The following is a 20,928-nucleotide window of genomic DNA, read 5'->3' on the forward strand; positions in this document are numbered from 1 at the left end:
CGTTTACAACAAACGAAACTGATCGATGCAATTGATAAAAAGAAAACGAGAAAACGATGTTAGTGAAGAAGCAGATAAAAAAAAACACCGATGATTTTCCCTGGAAGACATATTCGAGCATCATTTATCTATATATAGCGTACGTTACGTATATATGTGGTATACAAGACAGAATGACTAATTTGTCAAGCCTGCTGGACAGAACGTGAGGTCGATTTTGAAGCGTATCTATAAATCCACAATATAAATCTAATGTTGTTCAATATCATCATTTGTACGTATTACAAGGAAAGTAGTTATAAATCGGACATCAAGAGATATTACATTTTCAATTGAATAATTTTTGTATTATGAACGATTTGGTCGGCTTATCCATCACAAATTGAAGAGAATGCGTCAAGGCAGGTTATTGTATACATTCTTTGATATCACTAAAAGGGTCATAAGTTAACACCTTTTGTCATGGATGTTGATGTGTCATTGCAAGCGGTAAACGTGTGGATCGTGAATTAACAATAAATAAATGTAAATGCCCCATATATGGTTTAAGTTAATTAATTGGAAGCGTATATTGAAATTTAAATTAGAAATTGTTAAGTCATGAGTTACCTTTCGTAGCAGTGGAAGAAAAAAAAACAGTAAAATTCAAATGAGATTTTCGTTTAATTCGTTTTTTCTTTTGTTTAATTTTTCAGAAAGAACCACCCGGAGCAGCCAAGCCCACTAAATACCATTATTATCCACACAATCAACATATTTATTTATTGCCAGAATGTGCCATACAACAGGTATCTAATCTAATAACTCTTACATTTCAATTGCCTTTTCAAAGTGTGTTCGGCCCAATGATGATAAATTGAATGCAAATGGAGCAGTAAATGATATTGATTGTCGATTATTTGCAATAAAAATTTGAAAAATCAATTTCTTTTATGGCCATTTGCTACAGAATTTACTGCTATAAGTAAATAGAAGCGTGCGATTGCTTCTTTTCATCCTAATACAAGTAGAAAAACCAATGTTTCGGTCCACATTATAACATTAAACTTTGTCTGATGCCGCAATGACTTGCCCTAATTTTAGTTGGACTAATAACTTTTATCAGAAAGCAAGAATCTGCCCTGTTGAGGAACCAAAACCTTTTTTCCTTTTTTTTATTCGAGCGAAAACTTTTTATTTTACTATTTATCGTGGCCCGCAAAAGTGTCAGAAGTATCAAAAACTTCATCGAAATGGCAAATTTATATGCTTAGATTATACAGCGGAACAGTAGCAACGCCCTCCTGGTAAACAGTTCCACTGTTTTGTTTGAGCGGGGGCATAGCATTAATATATTCAGAGGCTGATGAAATTAAAGAAGGTTCTATGATTCTTTTGTAAAGACAATTGACTTGTTTTCGTTTTAACTCATTAAAATAAACAATCCAAAAAATCTTAAGAGGAGGCTTTTATCACTGAAGCCTTCAAATTTAACGCTTGTCAATTCAGTGTTAATGTTCGAAGTGTTAATTGTGTAAGATTTCAACCTCTTATGATAGCTGCTTTGATAGCTTTTCAGTCAATTCATTGTCATAGTCCTATAATTCTCTTGACTGAGTGTTCGTCGATAAATCGAAACAATTAACCGCAGGTTGACGCTTGCTATTCGGATTTTTATGGCCAGGTGAAGGCTATTTACAAAGATTGCGATAGTAAATACCTTCACCTGGCCCTGAGGATTTTCTTTTTTAGAGTTTTTAGAAATTTTTGGAATTTCTAAACATTTATTTTTGAGAATTTTAAGAGTTTGAGGAATTAAGTTCGTAAACATTCTTAAAATTCTCAAAATTGTAAGAATTTTCAGGATTTTTTTTTGAGAAGGCTATAGTACCGGATAGTTTCAACGGACAGCTGCAGTGCCTTATCAGGATTTATTTTTCCGGGATATTCGTCAATTTTAAAGAATTTAGGGTACTTCCGAGTATTTCATAAATTTCAAAAATTTTAATTCTTGAAAGTTCTTGAATCTTAGAGTCTACGGGATTTTCATGACATCTGAAGAATTTCGAAATTTTCATGAATTTTAATCAATTTCACTAAAATAGGCCCTGTAAATGGTAACGGTTTTATTGGATGTGTACTTTCAAAAATGACTTTTGAAGAACTCATAAAGCAATAGCCACTCTTCAACTGAAAACTCTAATTGAAACTTCTACCTTCATCTCAAATCTCTAAAGTTACGTAAGTCAATTTAATTCGTCAACGTAGTAAGTGTTGTACAATCTCTAGATCATGATTCAGTACAGTTTCATCAAGCGAGACACGATTATAATTCATCAGAAACCCTTTTTACCTCCACACACACCACACACACCTAAAGTATCGTTAATTTTCTGCATATTAATTGCATCTATAAATAAGATAAATTATAGAAGAAGCAAAAAAAAATCGACTAATTACATCTTTGAACTAGGTATGCAATGCAGTTTACGTGCGGCTGAATTACACACAACCATTATGCGCTTGTCCATCAAGGTAAACACTTTGTTCCGTTTTTTTTTCTTCGTTTTACCTGTTTTTCTGCACATTTTTCTTTTGATTAAATCATTTCGTGATATAATTTGATAAATAAATTATGTAATGTGTGTAAGAGAACGATAAAAACAAATAGCAAATGCAGCGAAAAAAAAAAACGAAACGAAACAATAATATTCAATTACAGATACAGAGATCCATGTTCAGCGAGTATAAACGAAGATGATTTGCACACAACAAAATTGACTGGTGATGGAAACAAAAAAGTGAGTACACTACAACACACAGAAGAACCAGATACCATTTTACGTTTATTGAATAGTCAATTAATCATAAAAATTATAATAAATTGCTTTATAACGATCGTATGAAAATTTATTCGTATAATCAGCAATTCGAAATCTTATACTACGCCCAATGTATGTTTTATTGGAAAGATTGCAATCTGTAAAGTGTTTGCATATAACTTGAGAAAGTGATGAAAATTCACCAACTCTTGATCGAATTTGACCGTATCGAAAATTTATAATTTCAATTTTTGCATCAAACCGTGGCTTTGAACGCAGTATCAGCAAAAAGAATGGGAAAACGCATAATTTCTCTGTTGCTGGCGGTGTCAGGAGAAATTATCATACAAATCCAAGTAGAAACAAGACAAAAGTTATCGTTACAATGTCAGTGACACGGTCAGATAGGCACCACTTGCAATTAAATTATTCAATTTTAATGGAATAAGTGGGATAATTACTAATGTTATTGAACCGAGCGACACTGTAGAGTCAATTAGTTTAGCGAACTTAGTTATTTTCTTATTTTCTCCACTCAAAAGTCCATGAGAAAATGAAGTTTTTTGTTTACGCTTCGTCTGATGATAGCTCTTTTGACTGATGACCCTCTTGTTTTGACCGTTCGGGGGATAAAATGTCTATTTTCTCCCCCATCAACTTTGTTTTTGTTTCGAAAAATTGTGTAACAACTTGACGTTTTTGTTTCGTGGAGAAAGGCGGTTAATCACACTCGTTCCGCTCTGGCCGCAAAATTTCGCTCTTGTTGGAATTTCTTATTTCTTTCCTCCCTTCTTTCGCCTGGCCGCGCCGTTATATTCTTAGCCAGTGGTACAATAAGTGTTTTACCTCTCTGAATATACGAATGTCGAAACTCTTTGCCCGTTGACAATAGTTGACAACAGAAACAAAAGTGACAGTTCGGTGAAGGAAATTTCTAAAATAAGAGGAGGAAAAATAGATAATTTTCCCCCTCTCTTTGTCATCAGACAATACGTCAACAAAATGTCATTTTCTCATAACACTTTGAGTGGAGAAAATATGGTTGATCACATCGCAAGTTTGAGCATGTAAAGGTATTAATCTTTGTTTAATCCTTAGAAAGGGTTGCATAGAAAACTTTATGAAACTCCGATGGGTCAACGTTTTAACGCAAAACAAACCCGAAAAAGATTGAAAAAATGCCAGCAATAGTAGCTAGCAGACAACGGCTAATATATCAGCATAGACAGACTTATGAGAGTCACTTTTCAGAATATGGTATAGAAACAGCAGTTCTTTGCACAGAAGATAGCTAATTGAAATTTAATGGATCTTTCTCGTTCTATGAATGTTGACTCTTGCCGACACTAAGAAAGACATTTCATAAGCGTGAACCTTTGACTTTGTTTAAGCTCAACGTTCACAAATGGTGATATAAACATTACCATCATGGAGTCGCATAACACTATATCATAACTAGCAACGGTATTCCCTCCATATATTACGAGATAAATGTGACATATGAGATAGATGATACATGATAATTATGTTGTTTTGAACCGTTGAATGCTAACTTATGCATTTAAATTTCGAACAATCAGCTTGAGGTTCTATCTGCTTAAAATTTCACTCCAACATTTGCACATACCTTCGAAGGAATTAGGAATTCGACAAAAATATTTTTTTAGAAATTCTTAAATCTCTTTGAATTGAGGTTCTCGGAATGCGAGATGAAACAGGCTAGAACTAAGGGTCTAAGGGGCCATTCACAAATTAGGTTATCATGATCAAGGAGTAGGGGTGTCTGACTTAAACGCACCATTTTCTCTATACATTTTGGAGTACACACAGTGGCAAGAGAACGCTGAAAGTCGTCATTTTTCAGGTTGCGTACTGAAGGGCCCGTAATAGTTTCAATCAAAACGATTTCCCAATGTCACGAGAAGAAAGAGATCAAGACGAATTTAACTTTTGATCACAGCAAATTTTTCGCTGATTAAAATCTTCTTTCTTTCTGGTATCGTATTCTCATTTATTGCATATGTAGAACATCATGATCGTGTTCAAATTCATGTTATTTTATGACAAAGAGCAGCCATACAAAATGTTATAAACAAATGGCAAAGCAAAAAATGAAATAAACAAACAAAACACAAAACGATTATGTGCGACGTTGTTGGTTGTTTTGTTTGTTGTTGTTTTTTTCGTTTGAAATAAGCAAAACTCATGTTCTTGTTCCATTGGCATGTTATAGATGATAAGTTAACATGTGGAAGTTCAAATGGAAAAGACGGTTGTTTGCCTCAGCAGAACATATTTGCATCTAATTTTGTTTTTGTTGAAAATTCTTGATTCTTTTCCTTTTCTATTGAAATGGTAAGAACATTGTAGCGCAGTAAAAGCTGCTGAACATTTTATCGGTTTTGTGAAGTAGGTAGGTACAAGAAAAACATAGCGAAAAAAGCAACGTTTTATGGAGAATAAATATTAGTATTGCCTTCCATAAATAATGACTGCGAATAAATGATGAATTACACGTCGATAAAATATAGCCAAGGATTTTATATGGTTTTACCATTTTGGTTTTGTGATTATCATTTTTTTTTCTCTTCTATTTCTCTCCGATAAATATTGGTTTGTAATCGGTTCAATAAATACCGATGGAAATATAAACTGAAAGGAATTAACAGAAAAAAAAACCTCCGTCTCGATCATTTTATGATTATGCAAAAAACCATAAGTTTTACTGTAATTTTCTCATCGTTGAAAATAAACACAGACAACAACGGAGGTGATCATTGTACAAGAATCTTTAATAAGCGGCAATCATTAAATCCTCACAAATATTTTTATTTTTCCTTCTATTTGTATTTTGCAGCAGACTATCATTATCCATTGTATTTTGTCGCTGATTTGCTATTACATTCTATACAAATAATCGTGACTTTCCTTAATTTCATTATTGAGTTCAGTTCATTAATGAATGATTTGTACGGTGGACGTAGTAATTGAATATATGCAGTGTTCTGCTGAGAATAGATAAAGCTAACAACAACTCAGCTACTTACTTCTGTATCAAGAAAATCTTGCTTCTTTCACTATTAATTGGGGGTTGGTCGATTTTTTGGGACTGCAATAGCACCGTGTCACAAAAAATTCATGTAGTCCAAACACCTCAAAAATATTTGTCATGCATCTTCACATTACGATAACTCTGTAAATTGACCCATTCGTCACACGGGTGTACTTCAATCAAACTTTGTTAATTTTCAGAAAATGAATTATCGCCATGGTAAGATGGCAAATATGTCTGAACATTACTATACCAGTGAAGTAATTTGATATCTCGTATTCAGATGAAGTATTCAGATGAGGGCTGAAGCCCTCGGATACTTTTACTCATCGTGATACGAGATATCAAATTATTTCACGTGTAAAGTATGGCGTTTTACTTTACGAGGAAGGGAAAGGGTCTTCACTAGTGAGGGAATGGCCATATTACCTCACTAGTAAAGTAAAAATTATTTTTGAGGTCTATGGACTACAAGATTTTTTTGTAGTGCCATTCACGGGCTGAACACTCTTTGAATAACAGCATTTGAAAAATGAATAATAGCATGAATAGTATCAGGACCGTGGTGCCATTGCTGTCCTAGAAAATCGACCGACCCTACTACAGTTTAGACTTTTGTGAAGACCCTACGACACAGTGAACCGGGTTAATCGATAGATCATTTCCTAGTGAAAAAGAAATCGTCAAAGTTTCGAAATCGTTCACTCGGTCACTCATCAAAATACAATGGAAGTGGTGTGACATCTGAGATTGCTAATTTTGACAAATTGAAGATTCTATTTTTAGCCGAGCCGGGTTCCGTTAGCTTCTAAGCTTCCGAGTCAACCATATCAATTGTTTCCAAAACGAAATTTTTCGGCACCGTTTTCATTGTCATAAGATCAAAAGTTTAACGCTTACGATAACGTAAAAGTGAGTGTAAAAACTCATGACGAAAAAGAAATCTGTTTCGGTGGTAGAGATATAAGAGAGAAATTACATGCTGAACCAGGGCATATTATTGGTAAATTTATTTACAAGAGGAAGAGAGTTGTATCAATCTCAACGTTCAAAAAAACCTCTGTAGACTTGTTGAAACTCAATTCATAGAAATCTCTAATCCTAAAAATGATGATGGGCTGGGCACCATTCAAAGTCAACCGTCTATATAGTACATATGTTTCTGGGGCTTCGTGAAACATGAAGGTCGAACCGATGATGTAGATAAAATGTAGCCGATTCCGTTGAAAATACCGTCATATAAAATTTAATAGCCAGAGTCTTTAAGTCTATGAAATTGTGTGTCACTCAAGATCGAATACAGCCAAAACCGTTTCAATTTGATAATAAAAATAGTCAGTTCGTGATGCCGCCGAAACACCAGCTAAACAAATAATGAAAATGAAACGTATGGATCGGAACAATAAAAAAATGTAACTTTTTATTACCATCACTTTTAACGATCTTATGCAAGAAGACGTTACACGGTCAAGGATGATTAATTCAGATAACTGTTTTAAGTTCATTGGACGTAATCAAGGCGGTTATTCAAATGAATTTCTAGATATAAAATCAACTCATTCGTATGCTAGCTTCAGGGTTGATACGTTGACTGTGAACATTGTACACCATTTTTTTTTGCATATTAAACAAGTTCAGTAACATTTTAAGAATCCAGTATTATTGTTGCATGAGCTATCATTCGATCATAATTCGTTTTATGTGAAAATTGTGCTGGTTTGAGCGAAAATTATTGAACGTCTTGAACGATTATGAACTTGATTTCTAGCAACTATTTAGATGACAAAACACAAATGCAACATTCGACTTTGTAACGTTGTTCTTTCCTGTAACCATTTTCCAATTCTCCTATTATTGCCTGAAATTACTTTGAAAACTGCTACAATCTTTCTGTCTATCACATCACCAACAGACTTAACCAGACAATCTACTTCTTTCGAACCATAAAATCGAGATGACCCAAATAACGTAACTTAGTAAAATGTTAGGAATCGAAATACACGATGGTAATTCAATGACTGTTTTCATTTGAAAAACCATCGAGCAACGTTCTGTGGTGTTGCTCTGATTTATCAACAGCGGAACGGTATCAAAGCTAACAATAATAATATGAGCACATCGCATTCAACAAAAATGTAACATCCAACCGAGAACACACACACACCGAGAGAGAACAGCCTTTTAATTAGTTGGGATGTAATTCACATAGCGAAATTAATGCGCTGCAATTATATTTGATAATGTAATGTTGCTGGCAAAACGAAAAACTAAAAGAAAAAATCGACAAAATTATTAGTTTTGTTGCATTTTCCATTGTTTTACGGAAAAACAGATCGTTTTATGCTTTTGTCTTGCCCAGATCTTATCATTGAATTGTGTTTCTTGTTGTTATGAAAGAGAATTTCAACAACAGACATGCAGTTCATGATCTTGAATTACAAAGTTGTTATGGGTTCGGTTGTTAGTTGAAGGAAGAAAAAACAACAACAGCAAAGTAACTACAAGTTCATCCAAACTACAAACCGTTTGTTTTTTACGGTAATGCATAAAGTACTGACAGTCACTGTGCACACTATTATGAAACAAATTCAATCCAATCAGATTATCTTAAATCCATAATGTAATAATAGAGAGAGCCTATGTGGCGCTAAAATTATTTTAAACGTTTGGATGATCCAAATATAGTTCGATCAGGTTAGAGAAAACCCATTTAATCTCAGTGGTATTTGCGGTACGCTGCTATGGATTTCGTAAATTCATCCATTTTATCATTATCTCTATAAATGGTTAATTGTGGTTGCAAATGAAAATTATTATCTTTTCAGATTAGTGTTTCGTTATGGAAAATAAGTTATTTAGAGTAGCTACAATGGGGTCTTTGAATAGTGATTTCAATAGTTATTTGTTTAACGAAAACAAGTCGGAAATTCATTTCGATGAAGTTGTTACCCGAGAAAATTTAATTTTTAAATTTTTTCCCGTAGTAAACACAACATTTTTCACAAAGAAAGGCTTCCGAAGTTGCATAGGAGTCGAGAAAATGACTATTTTCTCGCCTGCGTTCTGAAACGTCTTTTTTTACAAAACAGGCGAGAAAATAGTGAATTTCTCACCTCAGCTGAAACTTCGTAAGGCTTTCGTTACGAAAAACGTCATGTTGGGGAAAAAGTAGTGGCCAGAGCGCCGTGAAATTTCCAACTTTTATCCCCTCGGTGAACAAATAACTATTTTATATTTGCGGTGTGATTTACCTTATTTTCGTCCCTCAATATGCCATGAGTAAATTGCATTTAGTTGAAGATTAGTTGAATGGCTTCTAGTGAGAAATAAGGCTCGGAACAGGTCAGGTTCAGGTCAGGTCAGGTCATGAGAAAAAATACCTGATGTAATCAGGTCAGGTTCAGGTAATTTCCAAACCTGACCTGACCTAATATGAAAAATACCTGATCTGACCTGATCTGACCTGAATTTGATAAAAGAAAAATTTGAATATTATGGGCGTTTTCAGCTTAGATCTGAGTCAGGATGTCAGGAAGCATTGTTTTGAAGAGAGTACCAAACGATCTGATTAGCCAATATATTATTGTTTTCTTCGTGATTTATTGAAGAAATAAGTCGAACATTTTAAACGGTAGAAATCATAAATATAAAAAACAATAATTCAGTATTTTCGGAAGAGGAACAAAATTTAAGAGTGCTCACCCCTTGGCAAATTTCTAGTCTACATTTCTGCGCAAAAATATTCGTTTTTTGATAATTTCTCTGAACCAAAATCTTTTTTTGAAAAAGCACAACCATTAAAGCATCCAAGAATCAGTTACTTTTAAAGGAAAAATTGGTTTGTGGTTGATAAATTATCCCACTTGGCGAAACCTTTGCAAAATGTGTAAATTACACATTTTTCAAAGGTTTCTCCAAGTGGGATAAGTTATTAACCAGAAACCAACTTTTTTTTAAGGTAACCCATTTTTGCATGCTTTAATAGTTTTACTTTTTCAAAAAAAGATTTCGCTTCAGAGAAATCATCAAAAAACGAATATTTTTGCGCAGAAATGTAGGCTAGAAATTTGCCAAGGGGTGATCGCTCTTAAGGTTTTTACAACGATTTGACGCACATAACCGCGTGTTTAGTTTTGTGTGTGAGAGACAACAGCTCCAAACAGTTCAACACAGGCCGATCCGGACTGAACCGCGAAAAAATCGGCAAAGAGGGAAATGTTCCAGAATAGGAATTCCAGTAGTCTAAAACATTAATGTCGTTGATCTTCAAGGACAATTTATATGACGCTTGTCAGGAGAAAACAATAGTTCAATTAAGAGGGCAGACTAGGTGTGAAGTAGGCTATATATTGAAAAATTGGTTTTAAAATTAATGTAGACCATTTAATGAAAATCTGTTCCAGCAATTAGATGAGCAATATGTTTATCTATCTCTAAAAAATGAAGAACGATTTACAATAAGCAACAGTTGGAAGAAAACCGATTTCCAAAATATGAACGTCGCTTAAAGTTAGGATATGCAATATTTTTTTTGGAAATCGGTTTTCTTCCAACTGTTGCTTATTGTAAATCGTTTTTCATTTCTTAGAGATAGATAAACATATTGCTCATCTAATTGCTGGAACAGATTTTCATTAAATGGTCTACATTAATTTTAAAACCAATTTTTCAATATATAGCCTACTTCACACCTAGTCTGCCCTCTTAAACAATAAATCATTTAGGTGGGATGTATTGTAGTAATTGTGTAGACATGCCTCTAAAAAGTACCCGAAATCAACATCAGGCTCGTGTTTAAAATAGCCTTCATTGCTTGACTGTTTTTCAAAATGTTTTTTTTTTCGTTTTTAATTAATAAATACTTAGCAGAATAGAACTTTTATATAATTTTGACATAATTTATAAAATTATCAGAAATGTAAAAAAATTTAAAAAAAATTCAGGTCAGGTCAGGTTTTTTCAGGTCAGGTCGAAACAGGTTAAAGATCACTTCAGGTCAGGTCAGGTAATTAAATTTCAGGTCAGGTCAGGTTAACAGATAATTCAGGTCAGGTTTCAGGTTGACCTGACCTGTTCCGAGCCACTTTTCTCCCATAGGTACAAAATAGAACTTTTTTCACCTGAACTGTCACTTTGTTTATGTTTAAAAAAATGGTAAATTGAGGTAAACAACTAATCGCTCCGCTCTGGCCACAAATATCGCTCTTGTTAGAATTTATGGATATTTTTAGGATATGATCTTCCCTCGGTAAACAAATAACTCATGCTATGAACTCTGATATGCAAAATGTATTCGTGCGTACACGCATTAGAATCATAACCACATACATGCATGTGCGTGTCCCAATTGAATGAAAACGGCTGATACAATTCGATAACTTTCCTACTGTAGAACAAAGATCAAAATAAACAATACCGCGAAATAAACTAAGAAATTTCGATATGGCAATCGGTTTTTAAGGTCTGCATTCGAGCATTGCGTTTTAATAGCACACTGGACAATATTGCCCAATGAATGCCTATGGCACACAACATTTATTTTATTATTCTCATGCACGCACAGTGGCCTTTGATTTGTTTTAGTTGTTGTACCAATCGTTACACATTAAGAGGCTCCGAGCGTTCAGTTCAGACACAAACCAAAAATTGAAGAAAAAATAGCAATATTTAGGAACATAAATCTGTAAGACTAAAGTAGGAAAACACATTCTGATGAGGCGAAATACTTAATTTGGCCTTACTTTACCGAAATGTGGTCTCACATTATCACTTTTTAGAGTTCTATTCAATTAATTTTGCTATTTAAATCACCTCTGCAAGAGTGCAGAATTTAAACTTTAGGTACACACTTCTATGCATTTAATTAAAAAATTTACAAACTAGTAACACTAATACGTTGTTGCACACATTTTTCACTGAAATTTGGTTCGACATTCTTAAAATTTGAGCATTTACCGTCACTATTAAATTTAAAAACTGTTTATTGCGTTAAAATCAGCCATTTTTCAATTTCGACACCGCGTCCTTGTTCACTTCGAAAAATTTCGTGAATGCTTGATGACATATTAAAACTTCGAAACGTGAAAACTAACCGAACTTTTAAAAAGAAAAACGGAAAAATAAAAATTTGAAAATGACAACAAAGAAATACATAACATCTCATGTTTCAAACGTACGACGGATGAATGTGCGGTGATATTAATTTATGCTTCCGAGTTTTCGCTTAAACAACCGTAAAAATTGTTAAAATTTCTAGAAATCCTAATAAAGACAATGAAGACATATGAGCACGACACAGAAAATTCCTCATTTACAATTTCCGGTCGGCATATAGTTGATCTGAACCATTATATTTGACGAGGTTCAGAGAATGAACTAGCATTCGTCTACTTGCAATCAACTATTTTCTTCTTCCCCATTCACTTGCATGAAGGCCATGTTACCGATTCTTCGTTCGTAACTAACATTACTTCAATATTCCGAAGATACAGAACTTTATTTTACCTGGAAAACATACTAATTTCAGAGGTGGTGTTATCTAACATGCAGAAAAAATTAAGTTAAAACGAATATACCAAGCCAAACAAACAGAGTATAGAGCATAGTTACTCTTCCCTTTCCCATGGATCGCATGAAGCGAGAGTGGACATAAAATGCTGTTTCGACCTCCGGATGCAGTCGCGGTCAGAGGTTTGCGTGGTCTAACCATCTTCAGTCCATAATTATCCAAAATTGCTAAATTGTTCTTTAGCCTGGATATATTAATCAATCCATGAAGGCCATGTTAACAATTTTATTTTAGTCAGTTTGCCCGTTTCTAAAGTAAGGCTCGAAATACCAATTCATTTTCGTAATAATCTAACTACCATTGTTATATAGATTGAACGCATTGTAATTAATCTAATAATTTTTTAAATTCCTTTCAATGGCTTATTATTCGAAACTATCCGCGCAAAGTTTTAAACTTCGAAATACATAGATGGAACTAGGAGCCACAAAACAAATTATCGAATTTTTATTGTCATTAAGGATAACCCATAATATTATTAAGAATAATCACAAGCGTTTCATTCGAATGAAACGAGATGGCGACATAGTATTTGGTTTGTATCAAAACTGAAGACTCGGAACCTCTTAAATTACTGACCTAATAAACCTACAAAATGCATCGATAATTCTGTCTATAATGATGTGAACAAAAGATGAAGAAAAAAATCGAATTAAAACTCACTTTGATTAAAAATGATTAAATTATGACTTCCTCTATCAACAATCCCAGAAGAGCGGAGTCACGACCAATGAAAGATTCGATATGTTACTTTTTTTTCGTGAGCAGGCGCCTTTAAAGACCCAGTCATCCAGATGTTGTGTATTGTAAAAACAACCAAAAAAGAAGATACCAACAAGAGCCGAAAGTTACAATTAGAAATTAATGTGTGTGCGTTGAGCAACATTTAATTAAAATGGTTTTTTTTTCGTTGAATACCCGACACAATAGAAAAGGTTTCTAAGTTTACGCTTAAAAAACGTATTCGTTCACTTGGACTATAGGCCGTTTTTTTTTCGTTACATGAGCAATACGTGACGAATAAGTAACGAAACTGCTATCACTATCCTCGCAAAAGTTTGTCTAAGGTCTAAGAATATTAGGAAAGTTTTTAATTGTACTTGTGGGTCTTACTGATTCAAGATCCGGTCAACCGAACATTCGTTTCTTTATTAAACGAATTTAAATGCACAGCATTCAAAGCATTCAATAGCCAACCTATTCCCGATGAGTCAAGTGTGTAATCACAGTATGACATTGCACAAATTCTAATACTCATCACGGGAATGCATTTCATCTCGTTGATATTTTATCGAACAGACAGAATACACACATTCAAGACACCTTATAACTTCGTAATTAAATTGAAATAAACTTTTTCTTCCTATCACATTCAATTGATCTATCTACACTGTGCTGTACGAATATAGCTTCATCCAATTTTTACCATCAATTTATAAGTGCATTGAAGAAAAGATAGAAAAAAACGTGAAGGCATGACGGTGTAGACATCAAAAATTGAAATGTAAAATTTGATTGAATATTTTCAGGCCATCACACTGGCAAAAACATGTGAATCAACGTCTGAAATGAGAGAATGTCGATCACCCAGAGATTGGTCATTGTTGGCGCTACAGAATACACGAACGGGAAAGTCACACTATCTGGTCATATGCAGATGTCCGGATGATTACATTTTGGGTAAAATAACAAACTTAAAAATTTCACTTTTGTCGGTTGTTCATTAGCTTTAATCGTTTTTCTGTAGAAGGCCCAATGGCTCACGATCAACCGACATATGCCAGTGTCCCAGGCATTCGAGTATTCGGAATGATGTGCGTCAAACCGAATTCAGTGTCAACCCGAACGCCAGCGTATCAACCAGCGAAACAGAATCCATACCGTCAACCACCGGCGGCCTATCAACCAACAACGTCTTATCAACCGCAAAGTTACCATCAAAATCAATACCAATCAAACTATCAATATTTACATCGAACGGATAACTCCAGAACGACATCACCACGCACAACGTATCATCGTGATCAAGTTACCATCCAACAGTATGATGATGCTTATGGCCGAACGGCAGATGCTAGCATCGAGGCGAGCAGTGACGTTCCCCAAGTACAAAATAGCAATTAAGTGGGAATAATAAATAGATTCGTTCAATCAATTAATTTTTAAACGAATTGAGAGAGAAAATACACGAGATAGAGACTAAAGTGATATTTTTTGTCGTAAAGAAAGAAAATTTAAGATTTAAGATTTTAATTAAAGAGGTAACCGTCCCAGTTAGCTTTTAGATAATTAATTATTTATTTCTATTTATAAATTCCGACACGTAAAATAAAAATAATTTTTTAAAGATTCGAGTGTTTTATGAGAAGTGTTCAATATATCAGGACCGGATGGACAAGGAAATTTCCTTTGCTACCTATTCAAATAGTACGCGCCGAATGATAAAAAACGCTGTATTTTAGCCCTTCCACTTTGTTGTACCCTTTTTGAGGGCCTCCAAAAGTTTGTATGAAGTTTTCAGTTCTGAAACTCCAAGTTTGCTTTGCACCAGGGTTTTTTTCGGGAATTTTATCTTTGAAAAATTCAGAAAATTCCGAAAAAATTTGAATGGATTTAATGTTCCCAAAATAACTCCTGGCTTGCACTGAAAATGATTAGAATTTACAGTCATAGTGTTACCTCTGACAAAAATTACCGCAGAGACACGTACTATATTCGCTGTTCAAACCAGCTTGGCCGCTAGAGGATGAAGTTCGAATTTACATTCTTTGCTTTCAAAGAAAGTTAAAAAAAAACATGTCATATTAAGAGTGTGCTCTACGCGTCGATTCTACGCCGAGATATTTCGTTTTTTTCATATTCTGGGTATCTAAACCTTTTTCGAAAATAAAAAAAGTGTGCAGGATTTACTTATTTTACCATTACACGTCATTTAAAAACGAAATAACTAAACAAATTGACAAATTATTTTTGACACTTTTGAAATACCCTAATACCCTAGGCGGGATATCTCTTGAAGTTTTTGACCGATTTAAATTTTTTTTGAAGCGTAAAGTGTAGGATTTTGAATTGGCTACAAACTTCCCGAAGAAAGTTTTCGGGGTTTTTTAGTATTACGATGGGATCTCAAGGTTTTAAGCAGAAAAAAATTGAACCTTCAACTTCTGCCATTTTTTTCGGCCATTTTGGATTTTTTTATCAACAAAAAATTACTCTAAAAAAAAACTTTTAACATTTAAGAATATTTTACAGCTTATTCCACATCGATATCTGTTGGGAAATGGGCATGAAAATTCGGTGAAGCCAAAGTGACATAACGGCCGCTCCAGGCGGAACGAGTGAGCTGCCGGAGTTGCCCCTGATGATTTTGGGATCAGCATTCCATACAGATCATAAAAAAATCATAAGATCAATTTTACCTCAATTTGCACAATCTTTTGCCTTAGCGGACACACTAAATGTTCCAAATTTGGCCCATTTCAAGTTACTGGCACATTTGAAGCGATATGTATAGTTCACAAACATGAGATCTGTAAAGTTGCATTGGTTTAATGCATTTAATTATCAATAGAACGTGGAGGTAAAACGTAGGTAGTGCTCTACAGAATTCATTTAATTTTGACAGCGAGTTGCAGGGCCTATTTTTGAGAAAATATTTTCTCGACATTTCTTCAAAGTGCTCTGCTAGAAATTCGAGAAAGTTTTAAAGTAATTTCGAGAAAATTGCAGGAAATTGTTTTTGACTAACACACGAGTGATGGTGACAAAACCGTATAAAGCAGGCGAATATAGCACTTTTTCGATGGTTTGTTCAGCTGACGTAAGCCTCGAAACAAAAAATGCTTACACAAGAACAAAAGAGAAAGAAATAAAACGAGTCGGATGCGGTACTCTGAGAAATCTTAGCAAAATAACTGACATTGACATAATAATTGAATGAAAAGGAACCACTGAAAACCCATTTGTTGGAAAGTAAATCTTGTTGTATACCGATGTTCGCTAGAGATATTTACCCCTATTTTTAGGATAAACCACTGTTGTATCCAGATTTTTTTAACGATCGATGAAGAGAAAGAAATATTTTGACAAGGCAAGTTATAATAAACTGGTCTTCAGCCCTCTTGTAACGTAACATGTTGAAAGAGATGAAAATATTTTGATAAGTACCCCAAGGCAAGTTATAATTATCTTGCCTTCGGTTTTGTCGTTTTGATCGCCAGGCTAACACTTCCTTTATATATTGAAACGCACAGTACAACTAAAGAAGAACAAGATTTTGTAACACCAAGCGATACATTCAACAAAAGAAGTAACACATTTCATTGTTATACGCTGAGGATGCACTTGTCCTCTTTACATAATTCAAAATAATGTTAGTCTAACACAGAAGACGATAGACTCGTCTCATCTACTGAAACAGTGATATTTCGTTCTCCCACTCATATTCATGTTAAAAAAAAACGAACAATCAAATCTACTCACCCAATACATCGGCACTACATACAATGTTACATGCATACATCGGCGTCACTAAACGTTGCGACTGATTCTGGAAAGATTTCCTGCACGCTTCCTTAACAGTTGAAATGATTTGACCTGAAATCGACCAAAGAAAATATTGAAAGAAATCAGAAAAAAGAAAGGAAAATCTAATTGCACTAACCGGACATAATGCCTGATGTGTCAGCCTCACTCAGAGTCCATTCTTCGACTATAAAGCAAACACCATGCATCGGTTCCTCGCATATCGGTCCCGACAACGTGGACAGTTGAAAGCCATTCAGAAACGAATTTTCGAAATCATTACGACCGTATGCATCCGTAACTGATTTCGATTCGTTGAGTGCCGTCCAAAATGGTTTATGAACAAAATCGGTGCAGTTAAGCAGAATATTGTTGCCACACTTCTTCGGACCAATGCTCCATACGCGATCGATGGAGTCGGATGTTTTCAATTGAACGATGGTCGAGCTTTGGAAGCTTTTCGATAATTTCGTTTTCAAATCATTTAGAGCCAATGTCATTCGATCGGACAGTGGAATCATTGATGACTTTGATAGTGCTTTCAGTGTATCCGTATTTTCATCTAAAATTCGAACGATTTCCTCATCTAGTGGCAGAGCTAAGACTTTCAATTTGCATTGCTTGTTTGCGTAATGAATGGTCACTGACTTATCCGCGTTCTCATCTAAAATTAAACGAGAAATTAAAAAGTTTTCAAATCCATCGTGTCAATTGACTTACCATTCGTAACAATAATTTCGTTGACCATGTCGACCTTAGCATCGGGAACAATAGTCTCCCTGAACGGTATAATGGGCGACGAAACATTCAATTTCACTTTAGCGTATCTCTGCTCCAAATCAGCAATACAACGTTCCAAATGCACTTCGCCTAGTGTCAGCAGTACATGCTCCCCATTTTCCTGCACGATAATTTGCACGCATGCATCGGCCTGATTAAGTAGTTTGAATCCTTTCAGTAATTTTGGCATGTCGAAAGTGTTTTCAGTTTCGACAGCTACTCGCAGAATGGGTGTGGCCATCATTTGCATTTCAGAAAAGGATGGGCAATAAAAACTGGTCGAGATGGTGGCCGTTTTTAATACATGATTTTGAAGGCCTCCGATGCCAACAATATTTCCCGCAGGCACTTCATCGAGATCTTCCAAGTCGCGACCCATCAAAAGGAATAAATTTTCAATTGTCACTTCGAACATGTACGGTGACGACAGGGGATTTGATATGCTGTAATTTGTGGTTATTATTCGAGGATTCAGCGGTGGAATTCACAAGTGTTCTTACTCTAACGATCGTGGATCATGTTTGGGCATCAATGCGTATAGCTTTGCACCTTTTCTTAATGTACCACTGTAAACTCTGGCGAATCCAATGAACACGTCGTCTTCGTCGTCACCAACGTCCGTTTGTTTAGTGTCGTCGACGGTAAGCTTTTCCTGAAGTTCGGTAGTCACTCCATCAACTGTTTCCTTGAGTGCTTCGGATTTGGCTAATTGTTGTTCTTGATGTCGTTGTCGGGCTATAGCACGTCTCTTCTCCATCTCTTCGACCGTCAAAGACCTCGGTTTGTTATCGGGCAATGAGTCTTTGCTTACTGGAATCATCTGAAATAAATTGTTGTTTAATGGGGAACAAGGTCGCGGACATTCACTCACCTTCGATATGAAAGCGATGACGGTGTCACTATTCTTATCCGATTTCTGAAATTCCTTTTTCAACGCTTGAGTTTCAGCCGGAAGTGAGGAGAAGTTCTGATTCAACGAACACATCAACCGTTCAGCCTTTTCGTCGGACATGGAACCCGGCGCTGGAATTTGTTGGACAACCATTTCTAGAACGGCTTTTTCAATTGGCAACCATTGAGCAAAAATCGCTTGCAATTGAATCCGATGATCGGTGTGCCGTAGGTCACGTGTGGTCAATTTTATGCCCAGTTTCTCTGTTATCATTGGAATTTTCTCTTTGTCTTTACGTACCAGCAACACGTCGTACAGGCTCCATATATTTTCCAAAATGAATTGAACGAACATCGGTTTCTTGGCCTTTTCTTGTGCACCGGGAATGACTCGTTTCTCTTTTGCGTTGTAGTAAAAGTCTCCCCACAAAGAATCGGTGAGCACATTCACTGGAATGTCCAGTTTCGGTGCATACATTTGAGCAAAATCGGCAACTGTGAATGCCCAATTATCCACTGCTGAACAGAAGACCACATTTCCGTTTTCGGGCGCAAAGTACAACGTTGAGTCGTCTGCATCTTCAAGACCGCAGTCATGCTATATGAATGGGTTGATGTAAAATGATACAATGGTGAGTGGTATAACAAAACATTTGTCAACCTACCGTATCTGCTGGTGTTTCTTTAGACATAACGTCGGTGGCAAAAAGATTTCCCACAACTGCATTGACCTGCTCCAACACCTGTTAATTAAATTATAATGACTTCATCAGTCGTCAAAGTAATCGGGGCATAATGGACCAACCTGCGATATGTAAACATAGGCATCCAGGGCCGACAATTTTTTCTCGGTGATCAGACGATCGATTTTGTTCAACACCAAAATCGGTTTCAGATTTTCCATGTAAGCGTGTTTCAGACAAATCCGTGTCTGCGAACAAACCCCTTCGACCACATCGACCAAAACTATAGCACCGTCACACAGTCGTACCGCTGTTGACACTTCACTGGAGAAATCCACATGCCCCGGTGAATCGATCAAATTGATCAGAAATTCGTTGCTCTCCTTACGGTCCGTGTAGTGCAAGGATATCGAACTGCTTTTCATTGTAATGCCTCGTTCCTGTTCATCGCTTCGGCTGTCCATGTACCGCAGCTTGCCAACCATTTTTTGCGATATGATTCCTAGTTTTCATTGTATTAAAGGTGTGAAACGTGGATAATACGTATGTTGTGCAATCCATTACTCACCATTACTAGCTACCAAGGAGTCAGCTAATGTTGTTTTGCCATGATCAACATGTGCCAGTATACAAATGTTACGAATACGACTCAAATTTTGTTGTAGGGAGGCTAATTTCACTTTATCTATGTGTGGCATTGTAAATACTGGACGAAAATGAGAAGGAAACAACTAAAGACAAAAAAACTTATTGCAACTTCAAAAACACACATGTAACACATGTACCACTCTCTATTTAGAAATTGGGGGATTAGACAGAGAGACAGTGATGAATGTCAAATAAAGAAAAATCAAATTTTGTACCAGATCTGTTCTACAGTAGCAAAATGTACTAGCTTTAGGGCGCGCAATTTGCGCCGCAACGTATATAAATAAATACTGAAAAGGTAATTCAAACGGGGGAACAGTGGAATTCTATTGTGGTTATCCAGAGATACCAACTCAACGAAAAAAATTAAAACGCATTCGATGTCGGAATAGTCCAAAGTATATAAACACTGAAGGTAATGCAAATCCACAGTTACACACGAATCCAAACTTTCAGGTGAATTTTACATTTTTATGTTACACACGTATTGAATTCGTTTGCGTCAAGTTGCATCTAGTGGTCAATTTGGAACGATTTAGTGGCGCTATGTTGCACACATATAAAATTCGTTTGCGTCAAGTTGTATTTAGTGGTGAATTGCAAAGTATATAAACCATATAAACACTGATCAGTGTGTACATACTTTGGTGAATTGGAAGTATTTAGGGCGGTCATGTTGCACAAGTCTAAGTTAGACAACATACGAAAATGAATTCACCTGAAAGTTTGGATCCGTAATTTCTCTGATCCGTTGAGGGTTTGCATTACCTTCAGTGTTTATATACTTTGGGAATAGTACCTTTTGCACCAAGTTTTGAAATGTTGATTTTTTCAAATTTTCCTTCCAAAGAAAAATTTAGGGTGGATGCTGAAAAAATTACATTTCAAAACGTGTTGCACACGATATTTTCTGCCAACCGAGAATGAAATAAACAAGAAAAGTTGTATACGCATCTGCTTTGGAGGTTGCTTTTAGGCACT

General features: G+C 35.4%; 2 protein-coding genes across 2 annotated transcripts in view; one reads left to right on the forward strand and one right to left on the reverse strand.

The window, feature by feature from the left end:
* The window catches only part of LOC119072666, a 33,221-nt gene extending 18,451 nt beyond the window's left edge, over positions 1–14,770 (forward strand). The window contains exons 2-6 of the mRNA XM_037177928.1: positions 696–788; positions 2,453–2,514; positions 2,702–2,780; positions 13,951–14,101; positions 14,169–14,770. Of these exons, the coding sequence (XP_037033823.1) occupies positions 696–788; positions 2,453–2,514; positions 2,702–2,780; positions 13,951–14,101; positions 14,169–14,545 (762 nt within the window). The 3' untranslated portion in view covers positions 14,546–14,770. The remainder of the gene's footprint in view (positions 1–695; positions 789–2,452; positions 2,515–2,701; positions 2,781–13,950; positions 14,102–14,168) is intronic.
* LOC119072657 (elongation factor-like GTPase 1) overlaps positions 1–20,097 on the reverse strand; it is a 67,808-nt gene extending 47,711 nt beyond the window's left edge. The window contains exons 1-8 of the mRNA XM_037177916.1: positions 19,868–20,097; positions 19,422–19,801; positions 19,282–19,359; positions 18,597–19,214; positions 18,226–18,545; positions 17,666–18,168; positions 17,085–17,609; positions 16,904–17,017 (exon numbers count right to left, since the gene is read on the reverse strand). Coding sequence (XP_037033811.1) covers positions 16,904–17,017; positions 17,085–17,609; positions 17,666–18,168; positions 18,226–18,545; positions 18,597–19,214; positions 19,282–19,359; positions 19,422–19,801; positions 19,868–19,997 — 2,668 coding nt within the window. The 5' untranslated portion in view covers positions 19,998–20,097. The remainder of the gene's footprint in view (positions 1–16,903; positions 17,018–17,084; positions 17,610–17,665; positions 18,169–18,225; positions 18,546–18,596; positions 19,215–19,281; positions 19,360–19,421; positions 19,802–19,867) is intronic.
* Between the last annotated feature and the right edge of the window lie 831 nt (positions 20,098–20,928).

This window comes from Bradysia coprophila, chromosome II, assembly GCF_014529535.1.
Source record: "Bradysia coprophila strain Holo2 chromosome II, BU_Bcop_v1, whole genome shotgun sequence".
In the NCBI taxonomy this organism is placed as follows: Eukaryota; Metazoa; Arthropoda; class Insecta; order Diptera; family Sciaridae; genus Bradysia; species Bradysia coprophila.